General features: G+C 49.8%; 1 protein-coding gene, 1 long non-coding RNA gene and 1 pseudogene across 3 annotated transcripts in view; 2 read left to right on the forward strand and 1 right to left on the reverse strand.

Moving 5' to 3' along the window:
- Nucleotides 1-1,468: 1,468 nt before the first annotated feature.
- On the reverse strand, nt 1,469-14,136 carry LOC309515016 (cyclin-dependent kinase 5 activator 1 pseudogene; annotated as a pseudogene). The gene is made up of 2 exons (XR_014224584.1): nt 11,704-14,136; nt 1,469-2,033 (listed from the first exon to the last, which is right to left on the reverse strand). The product of XR_014224584.1 is annotated as a cyclin-dependent kinase 5 activator 1 pseudogene (transcript).
- On the forward strand, nt 9,637-11,528 carry LOC309515107. The gene is made up of 2 exons (XR_014212275.1): nt 9,637-9,995; nt 11,042-11,528. It is a non-coding gene; the product is annotated as an uncharacterized lncRNA (long non-coding RNA).
- Nucleotides 14,137-18,426: 4,290 nt separating the features above from the next.
- Nucleotides 18,427-26,756, forward strand: part of PTPN23 (protein tyrosine phosphatase non-receptor type 23) — a 61,450-nt gene continuing 53,120 nt past the window's right edge. The window contains exon 1 of the mRNA XM_082192142.1: nt 18,427-18,590. Within this exon, the coding sequence (XP_082048268.1) occupies nt 18,507-18,590 (84 nt within the window). The 5' untranslated portion in view covers nt 18,427-18,506. The remainder of the gene's footprint in view (nt 18,591-26,756) is intronic.

The raw sequence follows: 26,756 nt of genomic DNA on the forward strand, positions 1-26,756 counted from the left end.
CATATCATTTTCAACAGTAATTAAACGTACTTTCATTTCTTGCACCATTTTTTTTACTTCCATCAATCACATCTGAAAATTATTCACCTAATATACATTTCATACTTCCACTATTGCATTTAACTCTCAAAACTAATATCTCTCTTCTTTCTCTGCTTTGCAATGTTTCATATATTTCTCCTTACAAAACTTCCTGCAGTCCTACTAGTGTAATTTGTCGATTACAGTGGCTCTGCAAATAGTTCGTATGTTTCTTCCAATCTTCTGTGAATCTCTGGTCCCGCAGGTTTCGAATCCTTTCTGTCATTTTGTCCACTTCTGCATGTAACCCGAGGTACCACCATACTGGATTTTTTTCTGCCACAGACTCTCCCAGCTCACTAAAACCTGTTATAGTGGTACCTCGGGTTACAGACGCTTCAGGTTACAGACTCTGCTAACTCAGAAATAGTGTTTCAGGTTAAGAACTTTGCTTCAGGATGAGAACAGAAATTGTGCTTTGGCGGCATGGCAGCAGCAGGAGGCCCCATTAGCTAAAGTGGTGCTTCAGGTTAAGAACAGTTTCAAGTTAAGAACAGACCTCCAGAATGAATTAAGTACCGTATTTTTCGCTCTATAAGAAGCACCAGACCACAAGACGCACCTAGTTTTTGGAAGAGGAAAACAAGGGGGGGGATTCCTTCCAGTAGCACCTTAAAGACCAACTAAGTTAGTTCTTGGTATGAGCTTTCGTGTGCATGCACACTTCTTCAGATACACTGAAACAGAAGTTGCCAGATCCTTCTATATAGTGAGAAGGTGGGGAGGGGTATTACTCAGAAGGGTGGTGGGAATGGGAGATTGGCAGATAGCTGAGATGAGCCTGTTGATGACTCTTAACGACTGCAATAGGTCTTACAAGAAAAGGCAAGGCGTGAGAAGGTGAAAAATGGCTTAGTCATGTATAACGAGATAAGAATCCAATGTCTTTGTTCAGACCAGGTCTCTCCATGGTTTTAAGTTTGGTAATGAGTTGCAATTCAGAAATAGATTGGAAAGAGAAGCTGCTGAATTGCAACTCATTACCAAACCTCCTGACTCCAAGATCTGCTCAACAGTAGAACGGTCACCCTTGGGAGGTGATGGACTGTCCTTTATTGGACGGTTATAAGCAGAGGTTGGATGGCCACAGTCAGGGATTCTTTAGTTATTGCAGGGGGTTGGACTGGATGATCTCTGGGGGTTTCTTCCAACTCTACGATTCTATACTTTCCTGTTGACTTGTGGGAGTTGCTTTGGAGCAATCTACCCAACGGTCCTGCCCCACAGTAAGAGCTGCCTTGTGGTTACAGACATTAAATTCAGAAGAGTTTTTTGTTTTTTTTCATTTCTGGCATTTCATTTTCTTTTAAAAAAAAACAACAGTTAACATTTCTTCCGATTTTATTTTATTTTGCATAAAGTGCCATGGTCAGCAATCACCACCCCACCCCACCCCACCCCACCGAAATCTCCCCTTCCAGTTTGCTCCCCGCAAATGATACAGGTCAATACTACGTAGAAATCAAACACTTAGGCAAGACTCAGATAGTAAATATCATACAAAGAGATTTCAAATGCCCTCTGGATGAGGGTTGGGTTTGTTTTTTCCAAAACTTTAAATATCTTTTGGGTTCCTCATTCAGCACAGGGCAGGCCTGGGATAAGGCTAAACAGTCCAGGTTGTGTTTTGCAATCCAGCCTTCCTTGCAGACTGGAAGCCACTGGCCGGCTAAAGAAGAATAAATTGTCCCTTCCTGAAAGGGCGAGGGGGGAGATTTTGAGGTCGCGTTTTTGTCCCCCAAGCTCCCCTCGACCCCTATTGAGAAAGTTGCTGGGGGGAAATCCCACCAGAGGAATCAATAGAGGTTTGAAAGAGCAACCGTTGCCTCGGTATTCAAAATAAACGTTCAGTCCTATTGCATCAGGAAAAGGAACGGTCCTGGTCATCTTGGTGTCCTAGTCCCAGGATAGAAAGCAGGAATAATCCAGCACATTTTTTTGCGGGGGGGGGGCTCCCCATCCTTTTAAAATTACAAAGCAAACCGTTCCAAAAAAGAGGAAAAGGAACCACGGGGAGAGAAAGAAAGACGGAAATTAAATAGATACATCTCAACATGCACAATGTCCATTTTCCCCACCCCACCCCTTTAGGAAAGCTATTTACATTATTATATCTACATATCAGCATTTCCACCGAAGGGGAACTTGCTGGGGGTTTTTAGCAGCAGATGAGTGGGATCAAAATCTCCCAGAGGCCCAAGAGTTAAAAGAGTCCCTTTGGCGGGGTGTGCGTTTATAGTCTCCAGGGGTTTACCCGACTGGCTTTTCCTGCTTTTTCGAGGACGGAGTTCTTCCCCCAGTCCAAATCTGTAGGTTACAACCATAATGGCCCTTGGCTAGGATGGGGCTAGCTTGGGCTATGCATAGGGCTCCCTGTATTTTCCCCTTAAATAAAATAATAATGATAATAATAATATCCACATGTCACCATCAAATTATGTGCCAACCACTGATGAATCCTGCAGCTTATATCAACGATGCAAATTTGTAGGGGAAAGGACATGGGCCTTCTCTAGATGCAAGTGTGTCTTTCAAACCCATAAGGCCTAGAAACTTGGCTTTTGTAAGGGAACCGAGGTTCTCAAGGGGTTTAATTTGGTGCCCGTGGTTGATTTCTGTGCTTGCTTGGTCATGGAATACACACACGGGCTTGGCTGTCCAAATAGATCACTTTCCACCACTATATGTAGGGATATTTCTTTGAGCGGGAAAAGTTATTCCCAGCTTGGCGCATCTGTCCCAGTCCTAGATCAGGGGTGCCGAGAAGCCGTTATCTGGATGAGCCCCGCGGTTGCAGACCCTGGATCTTTTATAAAAAGAAGTCAACAGCCGAAGCCAATTATTACAGATAGCCTCACGTATAAAAATATAGGTGTACAGGTAGCAATACGGTTTGTGTGCGCCTCTATAATGTGATGGTTTCTCTCTCTCAGTTCTGCTTCTCTCCAGCTACGTAAATATCCTATACAGAAGGATGTGGCATGTGTGTGGCAGGGCTTGGGGGTCAGAGCTCAGGGTTCAAACGCCTGTTTAAAGGGGTCAGATTCAGGTGGCTAGGAAAGATTCCCTTTCTCTTGCGGAACTACTGTCAACTGGAGCAGGGGTCAATAACCTGCGGCCATGCAGGTGATGTTGGATTCTGAACTCTCACCGGCCCCAGGTGGAGTATAATAATAATAATAATAATAATTTATTATTTATACCCCACCCATCTGGCCGGGCCTCCCCAGCCACTCTGGGCGGCTTCCAACAAAAGATTAAAATACAGTAATGCATCAAACATTAAAAGCTTCCCTAAACAGGGCTGCCTTCAGATGTCTTCTAAAAGTCTGGTAGTTGTTGTTCTCTTTGACATCTGGTGGGAGGGCGTTCCACAGGGCGGGCGCCACCACCGAGAAGGCCCTATGCCTGGTTCCCTCTAACTTGGCTTCTCGCAGGGAGGTAACAGCCAGAAGGCCCTCGGAGCTGGACCTCAGTGTCCGGGCAGAACGATGGGGGTGGAGACGCTCCTTCAGATATACTGGACCGAGGCCGTTTAGGGCTTTCAAGGTCAGCACCAACACTTTGAATTGTGCTCGGAAACGTACTGGGAGCCAGTGTAGGTCTTTCAACACTGGGGTTTGACATCAAACTGCAGGTTCTCCCTTCCCAGAGCCATTCTAAGAGGTGTTCATGGCGAGTTCCAGCCCCTCTTTTTCTAGAAAAATAGCACTGCCTGGAGTAGACATTACTAGACTGGCCAGCGGTCTGGCTATGTTTAAGGCAGTTCGGTTTCATTTCTCCAAAGCTCTCATGTCAGCCTTCATCAACTGGGATGTTCCCCCATCCCAGATGTTTACGGACTCCAAATCCCATCGGTGTCGTGGTCCTGTTGTGCAGAGCCTGTGGGAGACAAGAGTCTCTGAGATGTGCTCTGCAGATGAAGTTGGTAGAGCATGAGGCTCTTAGTCACAAAACCAAGGGGCCAGATGTAGAACAGGAAGCGGCAAGGTAAGGCCAGGAACCACAGCATCCGAGAGCTCTGCTTAAGGAGGCAGAAGCCAGCTGATTCTCATCAGTGCCTTCTCCGCCGCTTCCTTGAAGGCTGATCAGCTACAGGTGAAGTCACTATGGCGTCTCCCCCTTCAGGCTGCTGTTCAGCAGGTGAAGGTGACTGCTGGCCCCTGACCATCAGCCCATCAGCCACTGACGGGCGTTGGAGTCCTAAACGTCTGGCGGACCCCAGGTTGACGAAGGCTGGGTTCGCCCTGCTTGTGGAGCCGTAAATGTGGCAAGCGCAGGAAACGCTGGGTGGGGATTCTGTAGCTGGGATTCCTGCACTGCAGGCGGGGTTGGGCTGGATGACCTTGTGGGGTCCATTTCAACTCTATGATTCTGCAACTCCCACCAGACCACACGGCTTGATGAGAGCTGTGGTCCAAAACATTTGAATGGCACCAAGTTGGCAAAGGCTGTCTTACATAACGCAGAAATTAGGGGCAGCTACCCTGGAATGAGTGACGCCTATTGCAAAACCGGAAAGGGCTGGCTCTCCCTGCCTGCAAAAAACAGGCGATGGACAATTACAGAACTGGGATCACATAGCAACTGGGACTGCAGCCCTCTCGCCGGCCAGGAAATTCTGCAGGACTTTTGGCTAGCCAAAGCAGAGAGGGCAAATATTTCACGGCCTCGGGCTTCAGGTCCTAGGTGCGCCAGGGTTTTGCTGAGATTGACGGGGAAGTTCAGGCGGCACATCGATGTGACCGTCACACACACACCTCTCTATCTTTCTCAACCTCCCCCTTCTCCACAGGTCCTGTTGAATCTAAGAAGTACGACCTGCAGCAAAAAGTTGCAGCGTGACACGTTTTGCTCCGCATTCCTGTCGCCCCATTCCATTCCCCCCAGTGAGAATTTTGCAGCCACTGAGCATATATGATCTTCTCTGGGATGTTTTGAGGGCAATCCCCCCCCCAGATTTCTTTCTTTCTTTTTTTTTTTAAAAAAATTATCTCTGGGAAACTTGGGGCTTCTTGAAGCCTGGCGATGGCTTTCTATTTGTGTGACGTTCGTTTGGGCTCCATCAAGACCCATCGTTTACAAAAGTTCACCCTGAGCATATCTGTTTCCTCCTGCTATTCAATTCGAACTAAACAAACCCCTGTGTTGCAAAAGAGAACATTGACAATGTTTAGGCAACACGATGACCATATACATACGTAATAGACAATCTTTATAGAATTCCTTCAAACAATAACAAGTTCAAAACGAAATCTTAGTCACAAAGTCTCTGGAAACCTTTAAATGAAGCGAGGTGCCAAACTTTGTTCGATGAAAGGTAAGCTGTGGAGTATTTGTGTATTCAGCAAATATAATGTCCAACACTGAACAGAGATTCCGGATATTGTTCAGTGTTGGACATTATATTTGCTGAATACACAAAGCTCCACAGCTTATCTTTCATTGTACAAAGTTTGGCACCTCGCTTCATTGAAAGGTTTCCAGAGACTTTGTGAGTAATATTTCATTTTGAACTTGTTATTCTTTGAAGGAATTCTATAAAGATCGTCTATTACATATGTATGGAGGGACGCAGGTGGCGCTGTGGGTTAAACCACAGAGCCTAGGACTTGCCGATCAGAAGGTCAGCAGTTCAAATCCCCGTGAAGGGGTGAGCTCCCAATGTTTGGTCCCTGCTCTTGCCCACCTAGCAGTTTGAAAGCACGTCAAAGTGCAAGTAGATAAATAGGTACCGCTCTGGCAGGAAGGTGAATGGCGTTTCCGTGCGCTGCTCTGGATCGCCAGAACCGGCTCAGTCATGCTGGCCACATGACCCAGAAGTTGTCTGCGGACAAACGCCGGCTCCCTCGGCCTATAGAGCAAGATGAGCGCCGCAACCCCAGAGTCGTCCGCGACTGGACCTAATGGCCAGGGGTCCCTTTACCTTTATTACGTATGTATATGGTCATCGTGTTGCCTAAACATTGTTGACATTCAATTCGAACTAAACGGATCTGTTCAGACAGCAAGGAGGATCCAGTCTGCCTTCTTGAATTAAAATGTGGGCAACCGTGTTTGGTGCAGAAGCGCATCTTTCTGTGGCCTGGGGACAGCAGACAGACCTGATCCATACTCCTGGCAGAAGAATGACCTTACTAGATCAGACCAAAGACCCACCAAACCCAGAACCCTCTTTTCTACAGTGACCAAACTGATGTTTGCAACAAGGGATGAGAACCCAATCCCTCTTGCGTCACTGCTTGCCAAACGGTTAGAGTGTCAGACCGAGACCTGAGAGGGACCAGGGTTCGAATCACCTCTCAGCCATGAAGCTCACTACCGCGCAGGGTTGTTGCGAGCCCAGCTTTGGCTGGGGAGGGTGGGATATAAATAAAATTTTATTATTATTATTATTAAATGAGGAGAGGGAGAGAACCAGCTTGAGCTCCCTGGATAAAAAGTTGGGATATAGTTCAACGAAATAAATAACTTGTTTTCCAGCAACTGGTAGAGGGATGCCGATCTCTTGAGACAAAAGGTAGCCGCCATTTTGTCCCACAAATTGTTTCTAGACTCCTTTTAGATCTGGTGGCAGATTTTCCACCCCGGGCGATGCAAAAATTTGGCACCCGGTGCAGGTGAATGGTTTGTGGGGCCCCCCCAGTCCTAAATGGAGGTGTCAGCCAACACATTTCCCTGATGACCAATCGGAAGGGTCCGTGCTGCCTGCCAATCACAGGGCCTGACGTTGCTCCCATGAGATTCCCAGCCCCTGGTCTCCATCCTCCCCTATATCGAATTGTGCTATTTAAAGAATAGCATCTGATTGCTTCCTGCCTCCCATCGGTGACCTGCAAAAAAGGAAAATTCTGGGGGAATTTACTGAAGGTTTCTATAGACAAGCAAGAGACCTTTTAGCATAAGACTAGGACTTCATACCACGAAAAAGAAAGGTTTTGTTCCTTAATAAAGGAGCCCTTTCATCGGGTGAAGGAGTTAAAGGCTTTTTTCCTTTTCTTTTCTTAAAGAAAACTCTAGATTCTGTCTCGAAACACACACGCAACCTCTCTCTGCTGGTGGTTCAGCTGCAACCTCCAAATTTTGCCAGTTGCCATGGAAATCAACAAGAGATAACGTTATATATATGTGCACAGGATTTTTTTTTTAAAAAAGGGGGGGAGGAAGAGGTCAAATTTTCTTTTTTCTTAAAATGCAGGCTAGTCGTGTCTCTGTGTTTGAGAACTTTGATTTGTGTTTTATTTTATATTGTGTTTTTAGGTTGCGAGTCGCCCTGAGATCTGCGGATGAAGGACAGTATACAAATTTTAATAATAATAATAATAATAATAATAATAATAATAATAGGCATGCAGACTCCCTGTCTGAGGCCCTGCCGGACTGTGAGGACAATATTGGGCTCCCTCAGCCTCCGCCAACCAGGTGCCCTCTAGATCTTTGGGAGCTGCAAAACATTTGGAGGGTGCCAAGTTGGCAAAGGCTGGGCCTGACTTGGCTAGCTGGACCAGTTGCCTGAGTCCTTGCAAGGCGGCTTCCTCTGTTCAACTACAGTGGTGCCCCGCAAGACAAACGCCTCGCGAGACGAAAAACTCGCAAGACGAAAGGTTTTTTCGTTTTCGAGTTGCTTCGCAAGACGGATTTCCCTATGGGCTTGCTTCGCAAAACGAAGCTTGCCCCCGCACCCCGGACCTCTTTTGAAGCAAGCGGCGGCGGGGAGAAGATCGCTTCTCCCCGTTGCCAGCCCCGCAATCTCCGGGGACAGAGCCTTCTCCCGCCCGCGCCTTCCCCTCTCTCCCCGGACCCCTTTTGAACCAAGGGGCGGCAATGGGGAGAAGCGATTCTCCCCGCTGCCCCTTCCCTTGCTTTAAAACAGGTCCGGGGACAGAGGGGAAGGGGCGCGGCGCTTCCCCTCTGTCCCCGGACGGTCTCCATAGGAACGCATTGATTGATTTTCAATGCATTCCTATGGGAAACCGTGCTTCGCAAGACGAAAAACTCGCAAGAAGAAAAAACTTGCGGAACAAATTAATTTCGTCTTGCGAGGCACCACTGTACAATTCCCAGGGTTCCTTTGGGCAGGAGCTTCGGGTGACCAGGTGCCACACACAAATTGGGTTCCTTGGTCTTTATTTAGGCAGCAGATGAGAACATCTGGACCTGTCTGCTTCTTCCCATCCTGGTTGCCATGATGCTGTTGCTACGTGGGATGAGAAGCTAACAAAAAGGCTGGTCACCTGACCAGGGGCTGGGAGACGGGCAGGCCAACCGGCCAATCCAGGCCATTCTTGCTACCAGGGCACCAGACCCCTGCATCTCCTTATAAGGAGGCTCAGAGGAGAGCCAGGGTGGCCTAACGGTTAGAGCGTCGGCCCAGGACCTGGAGAGACGCAGGTTCGAATCCACATTCGACCACGAAGCTGGGTGACGCTCGCCGCTGCTCAGGTTCGGCTACTTTACAGGGTTGTTGTGGCGACGAATTGGGGAGGGGGTGAAGAACTATGTATGCCCCCTTGATATCTTTGGAGGAAAAGGTGTAAACCTCATACATATCTCGATGTTTGCTGCTTCCCGAAATGGCAGTTGGGGGGGGTGAGCCTCCATCTTGGAGCCCGAAGGCACCGATTGGGAGTGGGGGAGAATATAATAATATAATAATTAATATTAATTTGTTATTTATACCCCACCCATCTGGCTGGGCTTCCCCAGCCACTCTGGGCGGCTTCCAACAAAATATTAAAATACCGCAATACATCAGACATTAAAAGCTTCCCCAAACAGGGCTGCCTTCAGATGTCTTCTAAAAGTTTGGTAGAATAATAATATGAGGGGTCCCACTTGCAAACTGGGGAGCAACTGAGGTTGAGTGAGAGACAACGCAGGCCATGTTAGCTTGCCTACTGTCTTTTGGGTTGGAGAAGGCCAGGCTGGTGAATACTGGCTATAAATAATACCTTTGGGGTGTCAGTTCTGTTCCTGATCTCCACATCAACATGCCATGAAGGTCAGACAACAGACAGCATGAACTATCCAACGCCACTGTGACTTCCTTCCAACTATATCTTATGCCAGCCTTTGCCAAATGGGCTGCTTCGAACTACAACTCCCATGATGCTCTGCTCACCTGCTTGGCAATTTCCGCGAGGATTCCATCAGGGCAAACCCAAACACAGCCTGTTGCCAAATTTCTCAAACGGCAGGCAAATAACAAAGGGAATCTGCCCTGCTGACTTCTTCCACTTATCCATCAGGCTAACTATCTGCATCCCAGCTAGTTGTTACAAAAACTGGTTCCCTGAGTTAGCTTTTTTTTTATTCCTCCTCCCTCCTCCTCCTCCAACTCTTTTTCCTTTTGTGCTGTGTCTGTCAGACTATAATCTTGCAGGCAGGACTGGGCTTTTAAAAATCTCCCTGTAAACATCGTCCTCTCCCTAGGGAACGGCAGCTCTGTGATGGCTAGCAGGGAATTTCCAGCAGCTTCAAAAAACTAAGTTTTCCAGGAGTCGTTTGGGGAAGAAGCAACCGCTAAACGGGTTCAAAACTGGTGGGACCTCTACACTTCCACGAGGAAAGAGCAGAAAATGTCCAAGCTAATGTCAGAGCCAGATATAGGTCAGAGCAACTGGTTTCACAGCACAGCAAGTATGACATAGTGAATTGAGCAAAAGGGAAGGTGAGAGGCTTGGATGGGTACCAATTTTTGGCCTTGCACAGAGCATCGCTAAAATTTGAAAGACCGAAGTCGTCCCCCCGCAACCCAACAAAGGCACATTGACCCTCAGCACATTGCAAAGGATCTTTGGGTGCCTTTACGGGGTCTCACACTGCTTCTCTGGTGTCCCCAATAATACTGCAGCCTGCAAGCGATCGCTTTGGTCATCTGTGTGGTCATCCCAGCCGTGACAACACATCCTAAGGTAAAGGTAAAGGGACCCCTGACCATTAGGTCCAGTCGTGACCGACTCTGGGGTTGCGGCGCTCATCTTGCTTTATTGGCCGAGGGAGCCGGCGTACAACTTCTGGGTCATGTGGCCAGCATGACTAAGCCGCTTCTGGCGAACCAGAGCAGCGCATGGAAACGCCGTTTACCTTCCCGCCGGAGCGGTACCTATTTATCTACTTGCACTGGTGTACTTTTGAACTGCTAGGTTGGCAAGAGCAGGGACCGAGCAATGGGAGCTCACCCCGTCGCGGGGATTCGAACCGCCGACCTTCTGGTCAGCAAGTCCTAGGCTCTGTGGTTTAACCCACAGCGCCACCCACATCCCATACAACACATCCTAGAAGGCTTAAAAAGAGGCCTGGACCAAATCACAGGAGGAGGAGAGGGCTATCGACGGCTACTAGACTCAGCCCCCAGAGGCAGCAATGATTCTGAATACCAGGTGCTAGGAACCGCAGGAAGGGAGATCGCTCCTGTGTTTGAATCCTGCTCATGGGCTTCCCACAGGCATCTGGGAGAACAGGACCCTGGGCTAAATACGCCATTGGTCTGATCTAGCAAGCTCTCCTTATGTTCTCACCCTAGTTTGCAAATAATTCTGCCCTTAATTAAGGGTCCCCTGCATAAAATGCCAGCACAAGGGACTCCACCAGGACCCCGCCATGAGGGTTAGGGGACCGTGACCCTTGCTGTGGTCGCAATCCAGATTCAGGGCCTGGAGTTTGTAGTTTACAGGGCAAAGGAGGGGTCCCATGGGAACATGAGAGGCCTCCTCTTTTTGCAATGCAAGATGCGAGCGAGCACAGGGGGATCAGTTCTGGATCTGCAGTGGGTCCTGTTCCCCTTGATCCTGATCAGACCCTATTGGCTGTCTTCCGGGGGGGGGGGAGAGAGAGTGACCCTGAACTTAAGAAGCAGATTGATGCAGATCAGCTGATGTGCAGTGTGGCCCTTACTCAGAATTCATTGTGTGGCTCCTCAATTTCCCTACCTCTTTCCTCCCTCTGCTCCCCACCACAGAACTAAACCCCAAAGAGTAGCCAAAGCCCAAGTGTCAGGCCTGCGTCTTCCACTCCTGCCTCAAAGAAACCCTTTCCCCATCCTTTTGCGCAAGCAGCACACCCGATTCGACTCCAGGAGGGCAAGAGGCGGCCATTCTAATGAGGATGGGAGAATTCTAGCAGCGGTTGCAAACGGACTTGGTGCTGAGGGCAGTGCTGAGAGCTGAGCAAGGGCAGCAGGACCCCCAGAGCCAAAAAAAAAAAGGGGTCTGGAAATGCAGGGGAAGGAGCTAGCCTCGTTAAAAAAATAAAAATAAACGAAGTACAAATGGTGGCACCTTCACACTTAATTAGTGCCCAAGGCGGACGAGCAGACCTGCAGATTTGCTTCTCTCTGTGTGTTCGCCTCGTAGACCCAACCCAATTTTCAAAAATTATTTTCCTGCCCCCCAGATCTTTCCGCTCACCCCCCCCCCCCAAAGCTTTTTGGGAAATTCCAGGAAAAACCCCCAGAATAAATGACACCAAAAGGGGTGTAGGAAACCCCCTCTGGCCTTTTCAAAAAACAGTGGCAGAGGTCCAGATACCTTTGTGGGTTCCTCCCTCGTTGCTTTATATTAAAAAAGAAAAAAGCTCTGACAGACAGACAGACGGATAGATTTCTGAGCATTCCACCTCCACCCACCTCGTCCAACACCTTCCTTGAGCCCGTCTGACTCACTGCAGCAAGCAGAGAAAGCAGTTGTCTGTTTTGGCAAAGGCTTGGCCTCAGAAGGGGACCTTAGTGCCATCAAGCATCCATTGCCCTCCAGGGACCAGGAAGGAACAGGTGAATCTGGCCAGGTCCCTGGTCCTCGCCAGGAGAACCAGTCACCGGTCCAGGATGCGAGCAAAGTCTTCCCTCTTGGCGTTGCCCTCGTTCTTGAGGTCGGCGAAGACCTGGGTGAAGTAGTGGGGGTCAGCGTTGATCCGAAGCATCTTGGCGCTCATGGCGTTGATGATGCGCAGGCAGCGGTTCCAGAAGACATCTTTGGAGGCTTCCACCAGGAAGGGCTTCAGCGGGTAGGAGATCTCGTTGCCCATGTAGGAGTAGGAAAGGTAAAGGCAGGTGAGCAGGGCGGCCTGCAGCTCGTGTTCGCTGGCCACCGTGTCCCCGTCGATCATCTCGCGGCACAGCAGGTAGACGAAGACCACGTTGGCCGGGGTGACGAAGGCCTGGTCTTGCCAACCCTGCAACAGCAGGGAACGATCCACGCTGCGCAGCCACAGGATGGGCTCGGTGGGCGACAGGTGCTTCAGCCGGAAGCAGCGGCGGCACAGGAACTCGCCCAGGCACTTCAGCAACTCGCTGGTGGACGCCTGGACAATCACCCGCCGGGGGGACGACGCGGTGCCTCCGCCCACCACGCCAGGCTTGAGCGTGCCGGAGGATCGCTTGGAGCTGAGGGGTGCCAGCGGCGGCTCGGCCCCGTCGAAGCTGGCGAGGTTGGCGCAGGAGAGGGACTTCTTGACGTTCTCCTGGTTCAGTTGGGCCACGTCCTTGGCGTGGCCGTAGTTGCCGTTGTTCTTCGACGGGCCCTTGCTGCCGCCGCCGCCGCCGCCCCGCGACCCCTTTTTCTTGGTCGAGGCCACTAGCCGTTTCCAGGTCAAGGCCGGGATGAGCATGGAGTGTCTCTTGAGCCCCTTCTCGGCCTTCTGCCCGCCGCCCCCGCCGCTGCCCTTGGCACCCGCCAGGCCGGGGTAGTGCGCCAGCGAGCTGGAGGAGCCGTCGTCGTAAAGGCTGGTTTTCCGCAGGCCCGGAGAGAGGGACAGCACAGTCCCCATGGCGTCAGAGGGAAGGGAAGGGGAAAGAGCTGGGATGGAGTAGGCGGGCGAGGGGCTGAGTCAAAGGACCCCAGGCCCACTACAAGCGACCACCAGCAGGAGCCCAGGCCTCATGGCCGGATTCTGCCTCGGTGGGGTGTTCTCGCTTGGACTGGCCCCTGGAAGCAAAGTCTCCTCCTGCCTTGCAAGGGATGGGCTGCCAGACTAACGTGGCCAAACACAACTAGCCGGGGTGGGGAGACTTATCGGTGTTGCACCAGCGTCGTGGCCTCAGTGCCTGTGGCGCTTCTCATCCTGCAACTGCTGCTCCAGTCCACCCATTTGCAAACTTGCACGCTCGGTTTCCAGTGCGCACCTTTACTGCGTCCTGGGAATAATTCCGGGTTTTGCAACTCAAGTTTCCAGCCGCTGCAAAAAGCGCCGGCGCTCCTTTGACGGCCAGGCGGATTGCAAAGCTTGCAGGTGTCGTGTGTGTGAGAGCGGGGTGGGTGCCTCCTGCCTCCCCCCCCCCCCAGATGGAGGAAATCCTTGCTGGTCAAAGCTGTTGGTTGGAGACAGGGCGCGCGCAGACGTCCCCAAGCGTTGCTGCGGAAAGGTGCTGTTGCAAAACCCCAACTGCAACTGGGGAACCCGGTGGGAATCGATTCCCTTCCCCCCACCCCCACTGACCTCTTTTAAAAAAAAAAAAAAACTAGATCCTGTCCGATCGGTCCCCAGACGGACTCCTCCCGCCGCCGCCGGGGGGCGTCATGCCGTTTTCCTTCTCGTTAGTCCCTGGAAGAAGTCGCTTCTGCTGCACCCCTGGGGCTGCGTGTGGGGGGCTGCTGGCTCCCCGTTCCCTCCCCCCTCGTCTTCCTTGCAAACGACGGATGGGGCCCCCGGGGCGGTCAGATCCTGCGCTCTCCCGACCACCACGACGCTGCTGCTGCTGCTGCCGCAATCGCGCCCGGCCGCCCCTTCTCCGATGCTATCCAAGAGGAGCGATGGGGCTCTTGTGGGGCGGAGAGGAAAATCCGGATTTCCCCCAGGAGAGCTGGTGCTGGTGGTGGGGTTTAAGGGGGGGGGGAAGCGTGCAGATGCGCAGAGCCTCCGCCGCAGGAAGGATGCTGAGAGCCAAACGCCAGTTAGAAAGGAGAGCGAGCTGTGCAGCCCGGGATCCTCTTCCAGCAGTGCGGATGGTCCGTGTTATTTTGGGGATGCGGGGCTGCGGAGCCTGGATGCGACCGATCTCCCTCCGGGGCTGCCTTTGGACTCGCCGCCTGTCTGGCAGCGTCGGATGGGGATGAAGCAATGAGATGCAAAGGGGGGGGGGGAAGAGGAGGGAGGGGAAAGGAGGAGGAGGAGAGGGATGGTCCAGGGATGCTGCGCGCCCAGGATGCCCAACGCGCAGGCAAAGAGGATGGAGGGAGCCTCGTCTCTCGGGCTCCCCCCGCTGGCCCACCGCGGGAATTGCAAGGGAGCTTCCGGAATGCCGAGTCACAGCGCCGGCCCGTCCTTCTTAGAATGACAGGGGCACCCCAAAGGGTCATCTAGTCCAACCCGCTGCAATTCAGGAATCTCAGCTAAATGATAAAGGAGTTATAGAGTTGGAAGGGACCTCTAAGGGTCATCTAGTCCAACCCCTTGCAATGTAGGGATCTCAACGCAAGCATCCATGCTGTATGGCTGCTTAATAATAATAATAATAATAATAATAATAATAATATATTATTTGTACCCTGTCCATCTGGCTGGGTTTCCCCAGCCACTCTGGGTGGCGTCCAACTGAAGATTAAAAATACATCAAAATGTCACACATTAAAAACTTCCCTAAACTGGGCCGCCTTCAGATGTCTTCTAAATGTCAGGTAGTTGTTTATCTCTTTGACATCTGGTGGGAGGGCATTCCACAGAGCGGGTGCCACCACCGAGAAGGCCCTCTGCCTGGTTCCCTGTAACTTGGTTGTGTTCATAAACTCCCTGCAAAGCAATCGGTCTGAATGTTCAATGACCAGGTTTTCTGGAAGCGACCTGGGTATAAATGGAACATTTCTGCCTCCTTCTTTCCAGCCCTGGATAATCTATTCTAGAAGGATCAGCACCAGGAAGTAATTAACTCTTTTTTTGGAGGGGGGGGAGAGAAGAAGGAAAAAAACCCTCTTCCGCAGTAAAAATAGGCTCCTGCCTTCTGCTTGATTTTTCTATTTTGGTGGTGCCTTTGTCAGCCAGGAGAAGAAAGGGGAGGGAAAGAGCTGACGATATAAACAAGAAAACAAGCCCTTTTCCTTTTAATGTTAAAAGAGATGGTATATATCTAAAAGAGGACATTTCAGGACTAGGAGCGAGTTGCATAATCGCATGTGGGCTGGCCATATGAGGGATAATTGCATGGGAAGAATAGAGGGAGAGCAGCGAAGAGTCCCAAACAGCTGCTCCTGAACCATTTTTAGAGGATGTATCGGTGAGAAAGGGCAAAGGTGATGGACGGGCGAAGGGGGAAAGAGAATCAATAGGGGGAGAAGGTCCTACAAAACAAATTGGCAAATTTGGAAGTGCTGCAAGATCGCTTTGTGACTGTCGAAGCCAAGCCCCTTGCAGCCACCCTACCGTCTAAGATTATAACAGCCTTTTCAGATTATATAATAATCTTACACTTATACGACAACAGTAATGGGGTGCATTGCAACAATCAAGGCAGAGCTCCATGTTCAGCTAGATCTGTATGTACATAGATGGGAAAATCATGATTGTGGTCTATGATGAAGGGTGGTATACAAATTTAGAAAATAATAATAATGGTGATGATTTGCGGTGCTCCCATATCTTCTTTCAGAGGGACTTATTGCATTTATAGTTTTATGTGGGGCTACCTTTTGAATGTAAGGGACGCAGGTGGCGCTGTGGGTTAAACCACAGAGCCTAGGACTTGCTGATCAGTAGGTCAGCGGTTCGAATCCCTGCAACGGGGTGAGCTCCCTTTGCTCGGTCCCTGCTCCTGCCCACCTAGCAGTTCGAAAGCACGTCAAAGTGCAAGTAGATAAATAGGTACTGCTCCGGCGGGAAGGTAAAGGGCGTTTCCATGCACTGCTCTGGTTCGCCAGAAGTGGCTTAGTCATGCTGGCCACATGACCCAGAAGCTGTACGCCGGCTCCCTCGGCCAATAAAGCGAGATGAGCGCCGCAACCCCAGAGTCGGCCACGACTGGACCTAATGGTCAGGGGTCCCTTTACCTGTACCTTTGAAGGTGACTTGGAAACTGCAATTAATCCAGAGTGCGGCAGCTAGACTGGTGACTGGGAGCGGCCGCCGAGACCACATAACACCGGTCCTGAAAAATTGGCTTCCAGTACATTCTGAGCACAATTCAGTGTTGGTGCTGACCTTTAAAGCCCTAAATGGCCTCAGTCCTGTATACCTGAAAGAGCGTCTCCACCCCCATCGTTCTGCCCGGACACTGAGGTCCAGCTCCGAGGGCCTTCTGGCGGTTCCCTCACCGCAAGAAGTGAGGTTACAGGGAACCAGGCAGAGGCCTTCTGAGTAGTGGCACCTGCCCCGTGGAACACCCTCCCAGCAGATGTCAATAAACAACTATTATACTTTTAAAAGACAACTGAAGGTGGCCCTCTTTAGGGAAGTTTTTAATGTCTGGTGCTGTATTGTTTATAATATTCAGTCGCAAGCCGCCCAGAGTGGCTGGGGAAACCCAGCCAGATGGGCGGGGTAGAAATAATAAATTTTATATTATTATTTTATATCCTACCTTAGCAATATGAGGCGGTATCTGCACATGCTGCAGACAGGCATGTCTGCTTGGACGGCCTCGGTCCAGTATATCTGAAGGAGCGTCTCCACCCCCATCGTTCTGCCCGGACACTGAGGTCCAGCTCCGAGGGCCTTCTGGCGGTTCCCTCACTGCGAGAAGCCAAGTTACAGTAAACCAGGCAGAGGGCCTTCTCGGTAGTGGCACCTGCCCTGTGGAACGCCCTCCCATCAGATGTCAAAGCGATAAACATCTGAAGGCAGCCCTGTTCAGGGAAGTTTTTAATATGTGACATTTTAGTGTAGTTTTCATCTTTGTTGGAAGCCACCCAGAGTGGCTGGGGAAACCCAGCCAGATGGGCGGGGTACAAATAAATTATTTTATTATTATTATTATTATTATTATTATTATGAGCGCCAGATGGGGCTTGTCAATCTGGGAAGCGAGCCCCTTTAGGAGAAGGAAGACTCTGATCCTGAACCTCCACAGCTTTGTGGCTATATACTTGTTTGGGAGTAAACCCCCAAGGAAAAATCCATACCCACTGCCTTGAGGGATATATTCGGGAGAACAAAAGGCTCGGAAGTAAACCCTACACAAATCTGGAATGGAGTCCCTAAAACGGTTGGATGGCACCTTGTACTCTTCCTTCCAGCAACTCCTGCAGCCAAGCTGGTGGCCAACATCTTGCTCTGCTTTCCTTTGGACCCCATCAGTGAGGCCAAGAGGAGGTCTTGTTGTCTGGGCAGCCCAGCACCTCCAGACACACCGGCCAGGGATGGTCACTTCGGTGCTGCTAATACAGCAAAAACAACACAGGAGGCAGCAGTTACCAGTTTGACCCCTTGTAAAGGTAAAGGTAAAGGGACCCCTGACCATTAGGTCCAGTCGTGGCCGACTCTGGGTTTGCGGCGCTCATCCCGCTTTATCGGCCGAGGGAGCCGGCGTACAGCTTCTGGGTCATGTGGCCAGCAGGACTAAGCCGCTTCTGGCGAACCAGAGCAGCGCACGGAAACGCCGTTTACCTTCCTGCTGGAGTGGTGCCTATTTATCTACTTGCACTTTGACGTGCTCTCGAACTGCTAGGTTGGCAGGAGCAGGGACTGAGCAATGGGAGCTCACCCCCTCGCGGGGATTCGAACTGCCGACCTTCTGATTGGCAAGTCCTAGGCTCTGTGGTTTAACCCACAGCGCCACCCACGTCCATGTACAGTGGTACCTCTGGTTAAGTACAGTACTTAATTCGTTCTGGCGGTCCGTTCTTAACCTGAAACTGTTCTTAACCTTGAGCAGCACTTTAGCTAATGGAGCCTCCTGCTGCCGCCACGCGATTTGTGTTCTCATCCTGAAGCAAAGTTCTTAATCCGAGGTACTATTTCTGGGTTAGCGGATTCTGTAACCTGAAGCGTCCGTAACCTGAGGTACCAGTGTACTTCTAAAATTAATAAAGACTACCATGGGGGTAAAAAAAAGGAAAATAGGGTCTGGAATCCCAGAAAGGGACCCCTGGGGGTCATCTAGTCCAACCCCGCCCTGCAATGCAGGAATCCTGCGCACAGCTGTCCAGATGCGCTCCCTCAACACCTGCGCGGCCTTCCGTGGTTGCCGAACTACAACTCCCATCAGTCCCGAGCAAGCGTGGCCGGCTGCCGGGGCTTCTGGGAGTTGTAGTCCCCGAGCGTCTCTTGTCGGCGTCCCCGGGAGTGGGAACTCGGCTTCCCGTCAGGCGCCGCGGCTTCCGGCGGGGAGTGGGCGGGGCGCCGGAAGTCGGGCCGGGCCGGAGGAGCCCCTCAGCCGCCGCCGCCGCCGCGTCCTCTTCCTTCTCCTCCTCCTGCTCCTGCTGCTGCTTGTCGGGCTGGGCTGGGCTCGGGCCTCCTGGCAGGGGCCCGGCTGGTGCTGCGCCGCGTCGGGGCCGGGCAGGATGGAGGCCGTGCCCCGCATGCCCATGATCTGGCTGGACCTCAAGGAGGCGGGAGAGTTCGGCTTCCAGCAGGCCGTCAAGAAGGTGGGAGGCGCGCGGGGGGGGGCAGGGGCCCTCTTGCAGTATTATTATTATTATTACTATCAGCCTAGTGGGGGAGGGGAGGGGCAGAGGCGTAAGGGGAGGGGCAGGCGGTATTATTATTATTATTATTATTATTATTATTATTATTATTACTATCAGCCTAGTGGGGGAGGGGAGGGGCAGAGGCGTAAGGGGAGGGGCAGGCGGTATTATTATTATTATTATTATTATTATTATTACTATCAGCCTAGTGGGGGAGGGGAGGGGCAGAGGCGTAAGGGGAGGGGCAGGCGGTATTATTATTATTATTATTATTACTATCAGCCTAGTGGGGAAGGGGAGGGGCAGAGGCGTAAGGGGGAGGGGCGGGCAGCATTATGATTATTATTGTTGTTGTTGTTGCTACTAATAGCCTATTGGGGAAGGGGAGGGGCAGAGGCGTAAGGGGGAGGGGGCAGCATTATTATTATTATTATTATTATTATTATTATTATTATTATTACTATCAGCCTAGTGGGGAAGGGGGAGGGGCAGGCGGTATTATTATTATTATTATTATTATTACTACTACTATCCCAGTGAGGGAGGGGCAGAGGCCTAAGGGGGAGGGGCAAACAGCATTATTATTATTATTATTATTATTATTACTATTATTATTATTATTATTATCATCCCAGTGGGGGTAGGGCAGAGGGGTAAGGGGTGGCAGCATTATTATTATTATTATTATTATTAGCCTAGTGGGGAAGGGGCGGGGCAGACAGCATTCTTCTTCTTCTTCTTACTACTACTACTATCCCAGTGAGGGAGGGGCAGAGGCCTAAGGGGGAGGGGCAGACAGCATTATTATTATTATTATTATTATTATTACTATTATTATTATTATTATTATCATCCCAGTGGGGGTAGGGCAGAGGGGTAAGGGGTGGCAGCATTATTATTATTATTATTATTAGCCTAGTGGGGAAGGGGCGGGGCAGACAGCATTCTTCTTCTTCTTCTTACTACTACTACTATCCCAGTGAGGGAGGGGCAGAGGCCTAAGGGGGAGGGGCAGACAGCATTATTATTATTATTATTATTATTATTACTATTATTATTATTATTATCATCCCAGTGGGGGTAGGGCAGAGGGGTAAGGGGTGGCAGCATTATTATTATTATTATTATTAGCCTAGTGGGGAAGGGGCGGGGCAGACAGCATTCTTCTTCTTCTTCTTCTTACTACTACTACTATCCCAGTGAGGGAGGGGGAGGGGCAGACAGCATTATTATTATTTTTATTATTATTAGCCTTGTGGGGGCGGGGTGGGGAAGAGGCAGAGGCCTAGGGGGTACGAGGTAGGGGCAGGCATAGTAAAAATAGTAATAATAATGCCTAGTGGTTCTCAAACCTTTCCCCCTGCTCTGGGGCCACACTTTCGAACCAACAATTTTGTTTGCCAGTTTTTTTTTATTATAGATAAGGAACACATTGGAAAACGGGGGGTGGGGGTGGGGTTGGGGGTAGCAACTCTGAGCCGTGCTTCATTTATAACACAGAACACAACTACATGAATATGATCCTGGGACATCCAGGAAGCATAAAGCAATGCACAAGCGGCACAAATCTTTCCCAAAGTATAATTATCACTCTTGAGATATGATTATATATTATACTGTACTGCAGTGCAGTGCTTTTAACAGTTTCCTGGATTGCCCTTGGGTCTTCCTGCCCTTGGCCACACCTTTTGAGAAGCCTTCAAGCCGAAGGTCCCAGGGTGGGTTAGCAACACAACACCAAAAGGGGGGGGGGAAGGTTCAGAACAACTCCCAGTTATTTGGTGGGTCTTAAAAACATAGCCCTCAAGTGCGAAGGTATGGTTCTGGGGAGGAGGCTGAGTATTTTCTTGATGTGGAGCCCTAGGCATAAGAAGCTGGGGCTTATTGTTATTGTTGTTGCTTGTTTATTGCTTGCATGTGCGGACCTCTCTGCGTGCTGTTGTGGAGCAGGCGGTTGGCGATGGTTTGGGGAGCAGAAAGTTGAGGAGTGCAATCTCAAAACCTGAGATTCGCTGGGCGAAGGAGTTTCTGACCTAAATGAAGGAACTGAGTGTGCTCCCTTGATGTGATGGTTGATCAGTGAAGAGCGTTCTTGAGAAATCAAGGTCAAGAAATTGGGAGCAGGCCTTGAAGTGCAGTTTGGTGAGAGGGGAATAATAATAATAATAATAATAATAATAATAATAATAATAATAATAAATCACTGCAGATGGTGACAGCAGTCAAGAAATTAAAAGACGCCTGCTCCTTGGGAGAAAGGTGATGGCAAACCTAGACAGCATCTTAAAAAGCAGAGACATCACCTTGCCAACAAAGGTCCGTATAGTTAAAGCTCTGGTTTTCCCAGTAGTGATGTATGGAAGTGAGAGCTGGACCATAAAGAAGGCTGATCGCCAAAGAACTGATGCTGGAGGAGACTCTTGAGAGTCCCATGGACTGCAAGAAGATCAAACGTATCCATTCTTAAGGAAATCAGCCCTGAGTGCTCACTGGAAGGACAGATCGTGAAGCTGAGGCTCCAATACTTTGGCTACCTCATGAGAAGAGAAGACTCCCCGGAAAAGACCCTGATGTTGGGAAAGATGGAGGGCACAAGGAGAAGGGGATGACAGAGGACGAGATGGTTGGGCGGTGTTCTCGAAGCTACAAACATGAGTCTGACCAAGCTGCGGGAGGCAGTGGAAGACAGGAGGGCCTGGCGTGCTCTGGTCCATGAGGTCACGAAGAGTCGGACACGACTAAACGACTAAACAAACAAAAACAAAATAATAATTTATTTGTGCCCCGCCCATCTGGCTGGGTTTCCCACTCTGAGCAGCCTCCAACAAAAATTTAAAAACAAAAAACAAAGGGGAAGGCTCATCAGGATAGGAAGGAAGGTTGCGAGGTGTGACGGGTGATGACGTGAGAGTGTGGGAGAAAATGTGGGTGTATTTAGGGCCGTTAGTCTCGACAAACAATCTCCAGGCGCATCTTCTGAACTCCTGACTCAGTCTCTTTAATTGGGCTGCTCTTCTGCCCCCAATGAATGACTTAGCACACTTCGTGCCTGCCATTCTCTTTGTCTCCATATCTGCCTAGATCCAAATTATATTCAGTTGCTCTGTCACATACACTTTCCTTGCCACATCCAATTAATAATCTTGTGCCCGTTGTAGCCTCTTCAAGTTGACAGTGGCCTGATGCACATAGCCGCTGGGCCAGCCTTCCCTGACCTTTGTTGTTTAGGCGTTTAGTCGTGTCCGCCTCTTCGTGACCCCCTGGACCAGAGCACGCCAGGCACTCCTGTCTTCCACTGCCTCCCGCAGTTTGGTCAAACTCATGCTGGTAGCTTCGAAAACACTGTCCCACCATCTCGTCCTCTGTCGTCCCCTTCTCCTTGTGCCCTCCATCTTTCCCAACATCAGGGTCTTTTCCAGGGAGTCTTCTCTTCTCATGAGGTGGCCAAAGTCTTGGAGCCTCATCTTCTACTGCCTTCCATTTTTGGGGGGACTACAGTTATGCCTGCTGGGGCTGATGGGAGTTGTAGTCCTAGGGAACAGAAGTTCATTAAATGGATGAACTCTCTTGCGCAGGCACCCCCAAACTCGGCCCTCCAGATGTTTTGGCACTACAACTCCCATGATCCCTAGCTTACAGGACCAGTGGTCAGGGATGATGGGAATTGTAGTCGCAAAACATCTGGAGGGCCGAGTTTGGGGGTGCCTGCTGTTGTGCCATGGAAGCAGCACCTTGTGCTTGGAGAAGAGAATTTTAAAAAGAAACCCACAATGGGTGCCTTAGGTTCTGACAGAGTGACTCTTGGCAAGTGTTCTTCAAAATGTCTCAAGTCTCTGGATGTTGATGTACTGCTGACTTCAAGATCATAAATGAGCCGTGTAAGGTGTATTTGTAATAACCTGAGGTTATAGGGCGGTATACAAATTTAATAAAATAATAATAATAGGCTTGACGGCTAGTCAGCCACCAACTGTTGAGCACATAGGATTTCGGGCCATCAATATAGTAAAATAAAATGGAGGGTGACGTAGCCAGGCAAAAGTCATACAAATAGGAGACGGAGCGAGAGCACTTTCTGCTTGCCATTATTAAGGATATTGGCATCAAGGACCACTTTGAGGTTTTCTACAGTCAGGTGGCATATAAATGCTATGAAATGAACATTGCTCTTCTTTTTGGAAAATGGGCTTCAGTCTGATAGTAACCCCAAGATTCTTTGGGAAAAGCTGAAGCAGTTATGAGATTTATGTGGTGCCTTCCAATGCCATTCAAATAACAGTCACCTTCCTGTAATGGCACCAGTAATTGGCACCAGTAATTGGGAAATGTTGGGGATCCTATGGGACAAGGAAGTACAAGCAAAATACCCAATTAATTCCTTCCTGTTGTTCTTACCTGCTCTCTAGTCAGAGTCTCTTCGGTAGGGTTTCCCACTTTTGCTTTTGGGCATCTCCAACTGCAATGCCTTTTGGAGCTGCTTGGTTGCTCTTCTTATATCCATGCTATGGGAGAGGGACCCACACCTATCGTGGCGCAAGCAAGCGCAACGAAACCCATAAGTATATACTTCCGGGTTTGCAGCGTTCGCAACCCAAAAGTTACGTTACCTTCACTGTATTACATCAGGAGTGTTCTTGGTAATCTACCGTATTTTTTGCTCTATAAGACTCACTATTTCCCTCCTAAAAAGCAAGGGGAAATGTGTGTGCGTCTTATGGGGTGAATGCAGGCTGTGCGGCTATCCCAGAAGCCAGAACAGCAAGAGGGATGGCTGCTTTCGCTGCACAGAGACCCCTCTTGCTGTTCTGGCTTCTGAGATTCAGAATATTTTTTTTCTTGTTTTCCTCCTCCAAAAACTAAGTTCGTCTTATGGTCTGGTACGTCTTATAGAGCGAAAAATACGGTATTCCTTTCTCATGTGTTTATTCTGCTTTCCTATCCTTGGAAAGCTCCTAACTCATCGTCCCCAGAAGTTGTACTGTAATAAAAGCGATAATTGAGAAACAGCTTCAAGCAGTAAAATTCCCCTGGTATCTCTGACGGGCAGTCTTGCCTGGATCTGCCTGTGTTGTCGCTTCTGCTCAAAAGGAAAGGGGCTGAGTCATAGTCTGCTGATGGCTGGTCCTGCGATTCCTGTTTCTCACTATGGAAAATGACTGTGTGTGCATGCATGCACATAGGAGGCAGAGATCACACAGGGTGCAAAGTCTCTGAGCCAGGAAAATGCTTTGTACAGTGGTACCTCGGGTTAAGAACTTAATTCGTTCTGGAGGTTCGTTCTTAACCTGAAACTGTTCTTAACCTGAAGCACCACTTTAGCTAATGGGGCCTCCTGCTGCTGCCGTGCTGCGGGAGCATGATTTCTGTTCTCATCCTGAAGCAAAGTTCTTAACCCGAGGTACTATTTCTGGGTTAGCGGAGTCTGTATCCTGAAGCGTCTGTAACCCGAGGTACCACTGTACTTAAAACAAAATAAAAAAATTCCTTAGAGACCAACTAAGTTTGTTCTTGGTATGAGCTTTCGTGTGCATGCACACTTCTTCAGATACACTGAAACAGATGTCACCAGACCCTTATATATAGTTAAATAGTGGGGAGGGGTATTACTCAGAAGGGTGGTGGGAAAGCTTATGCCAATAACAAACTTAAAGGTAAAGGGACCCCTGACCATTAGGTCCAGTCGTGGCTGACTCTGGGGTTGCGGCGCTCATCTCGCTTTACTGGCCGAGGGAGCTGGCGTACAGCTTCTGGGTCATGTGGCCAGCATGACTAAGCCGCTTCTAGCGAACCAGAGCAGCGCACGGAAACGCCGTTTACCTTCCTGCCGGAGCGGTACCTATTTATGTACTTGCACTTTGATATGCTTTTGAACTGCTAGGTTGGCAGGAGCAGGGACCGAGCAACGGGAGCTCACCCCGTCATGGGGATTCGAACCGCCGACCTTCCGATCGACAAGTCCTAGGCTCAGTGGTTTAACCCACAGCGCCACCCGCGACCCATTTAATAACAAACTTAGTTGGTCTCCAAGGTGCTACTGGAAGGATTTTTTTTATTTTGACTATGGCAGACTAACACGGCTACCTGCTTTGTACTTGAGAGGGGAGAGAGGTCTCCTGGCTGGCCGCTGTTGAGACCAGGATGCTTGTATAATGGGGCTCTATTTATATTTATATTATAAAAAGGTAAAGGGACCCCTGATCATTAGGTCCAGTCGTGGCCGACTTTGGGGTTGCGGCGCTCATCTCGCTGTATTGGCCGAGGGAGCCGGCGTACAGCTTCTGGGTCATGTGGCCAGCATGACTAAGCCGCTTCTGGCAAACCAGAGCTGTGCACGGAAATGCCGTTTACCTTCCCACCAGAGCGGTACCTATTTATCTACTTGCACTTTGACGTGCTTTCGAACTGCTAGGTTGGCAGGAGCAGGGACCGAGCAACAGGAGCTCACCCCGTCGTGGGGATTCGAACCGCCGACCTTCTGATCGACAAGTCCTAGGCTCTGTGGTTTAACCCACAGCGCCACCCGCATCCCTTATTTATATTATATCCATATGCAAATCTCCCTTGGCTGTGGATCACAGTGACTTTCTTCCGGCCTTGATTTTCCCAGCTGTGAAAAGGGTGTAAGAGGGATTTGTTTTACTCCGTGGCGGCCAGGATGAAGTTCATTGCAAATCAAAGGCCCCGCATAAGGCAGGCAGCTTCCCTGGACGCCTGAGTTGGCTCTTTGCTTCCCAACACGATGAGGCCTCTTTTCTGGACTGCAGTACACCTGTTCCCGGAAGCAAAGAATGTGGCTTTTCTGGCCTGACCTGTTGGGATCTGGTGTTGACAGAGCAGGGAACGGTCTCTGGGAAGCTGTGAGGACGGTAAATGGATATGAGGACAAGAGCTGTAGTTTGGATTTTATTCATTTTACATTTGTATCTCACCTTTTCTGCAAGGAGCTCTAAGTGGCACACATATTTCTCCCCCCATCTCAGTTTATCCCCATAATAATAATAATAATAATAATAATAGGATGAGTGACTAGCCCAAGGGCACACCCAGTGAGCGTCACATGGGGATTTGATTTATTTATTGATTTATTTTATTGGAATTTTATTTACAACATAACACAACCCCCCACCCCCAATACACATTAAACGTGAACATAGCATACAGTGAACATAACATGCAACAATACAAACAACCAAATAAAAGACTTCCTTTATCCTGCATCTGGCCTCCTGATTTACTTCTTATAAACTGTGTCCTTTATGAATAGTTATTAGGATTTTTCTAATTATAACTTAAATATCCACAAAGTCCCCTGCAGACATTAATCGAAACAAGTCCAGTATGTATTTTAGGGCACTTCACATGGGGATTTGAACCCCAGTCTCCCAGTCCCTAGCCCAGGGGTCAGCAAACTTTTTCAGCAGGGGGCCGGTCCACTGTCCCTCAGACCTTGTGGGGGGCCAGGCTATATTTTTTTGGGGGGGGGGAAATGAACGAATTCCTATGCCCCACAAATAACCCAGAGATGCACTTTAAATCAAAGCACACATTCTACTCATGTAAAAACACACTGATTCCCAGACCTTCTGCGGGCCAGATTGAGAAGGCGATTGGGCTGGATCCGGCCCTTGGGCCTTAGTTTACTTACTTGATGCTCTAACCACCACACCACAGTGGCTTTCTGTGGAGGGAAGCTGGTTATAAGTGGGGACCGAGGGCTCTCTTCTGTTGGAGTCCTGTGGGGAAAGAAAGCTGGAAGACTTGCTGACCCTTTTGGCTCATATCCACCACGAGCCATGCTACGTTCTGTATTGTGGGTCTCATCCTGTGGAACTCTCTTCCAGTTGGGGGTCCGGCAGGCCACCACTTTGTATGTCAAGTACCATCGAGACGCCTTTTCAGCAAAGTGATTGAGAGGACAGTGGCAGGTCAGCTGCAGACACTCTTGAACTTTGATGTTGTTTAGTCGTTTAGTCGTGTCCGCTTCTTCGTGACCCCCTGGACCAGAGCATGCCAGGCACTCCTGTCTTCCACTGCCTCCCGCAGTTTGGTCAGACTCATGCTGGTAGCTTCGAGAACACTGTCCAATCATCTCGTCCTCTGTCATCCCCTTCTCCTTGTGCCCTC

Source organism: Podarcis vaucheri (genome assembly GCF_965113315.1).
Source record: "Podarcis vaucheri genome assembly, chromosome: 12".
NCBI classification, from domain to species: Eukaryota; Metazoa; Chordata; class Lepidosauria; order Squamata; family Lacertidae; genus Podarcis; species Podarcis vaucheri.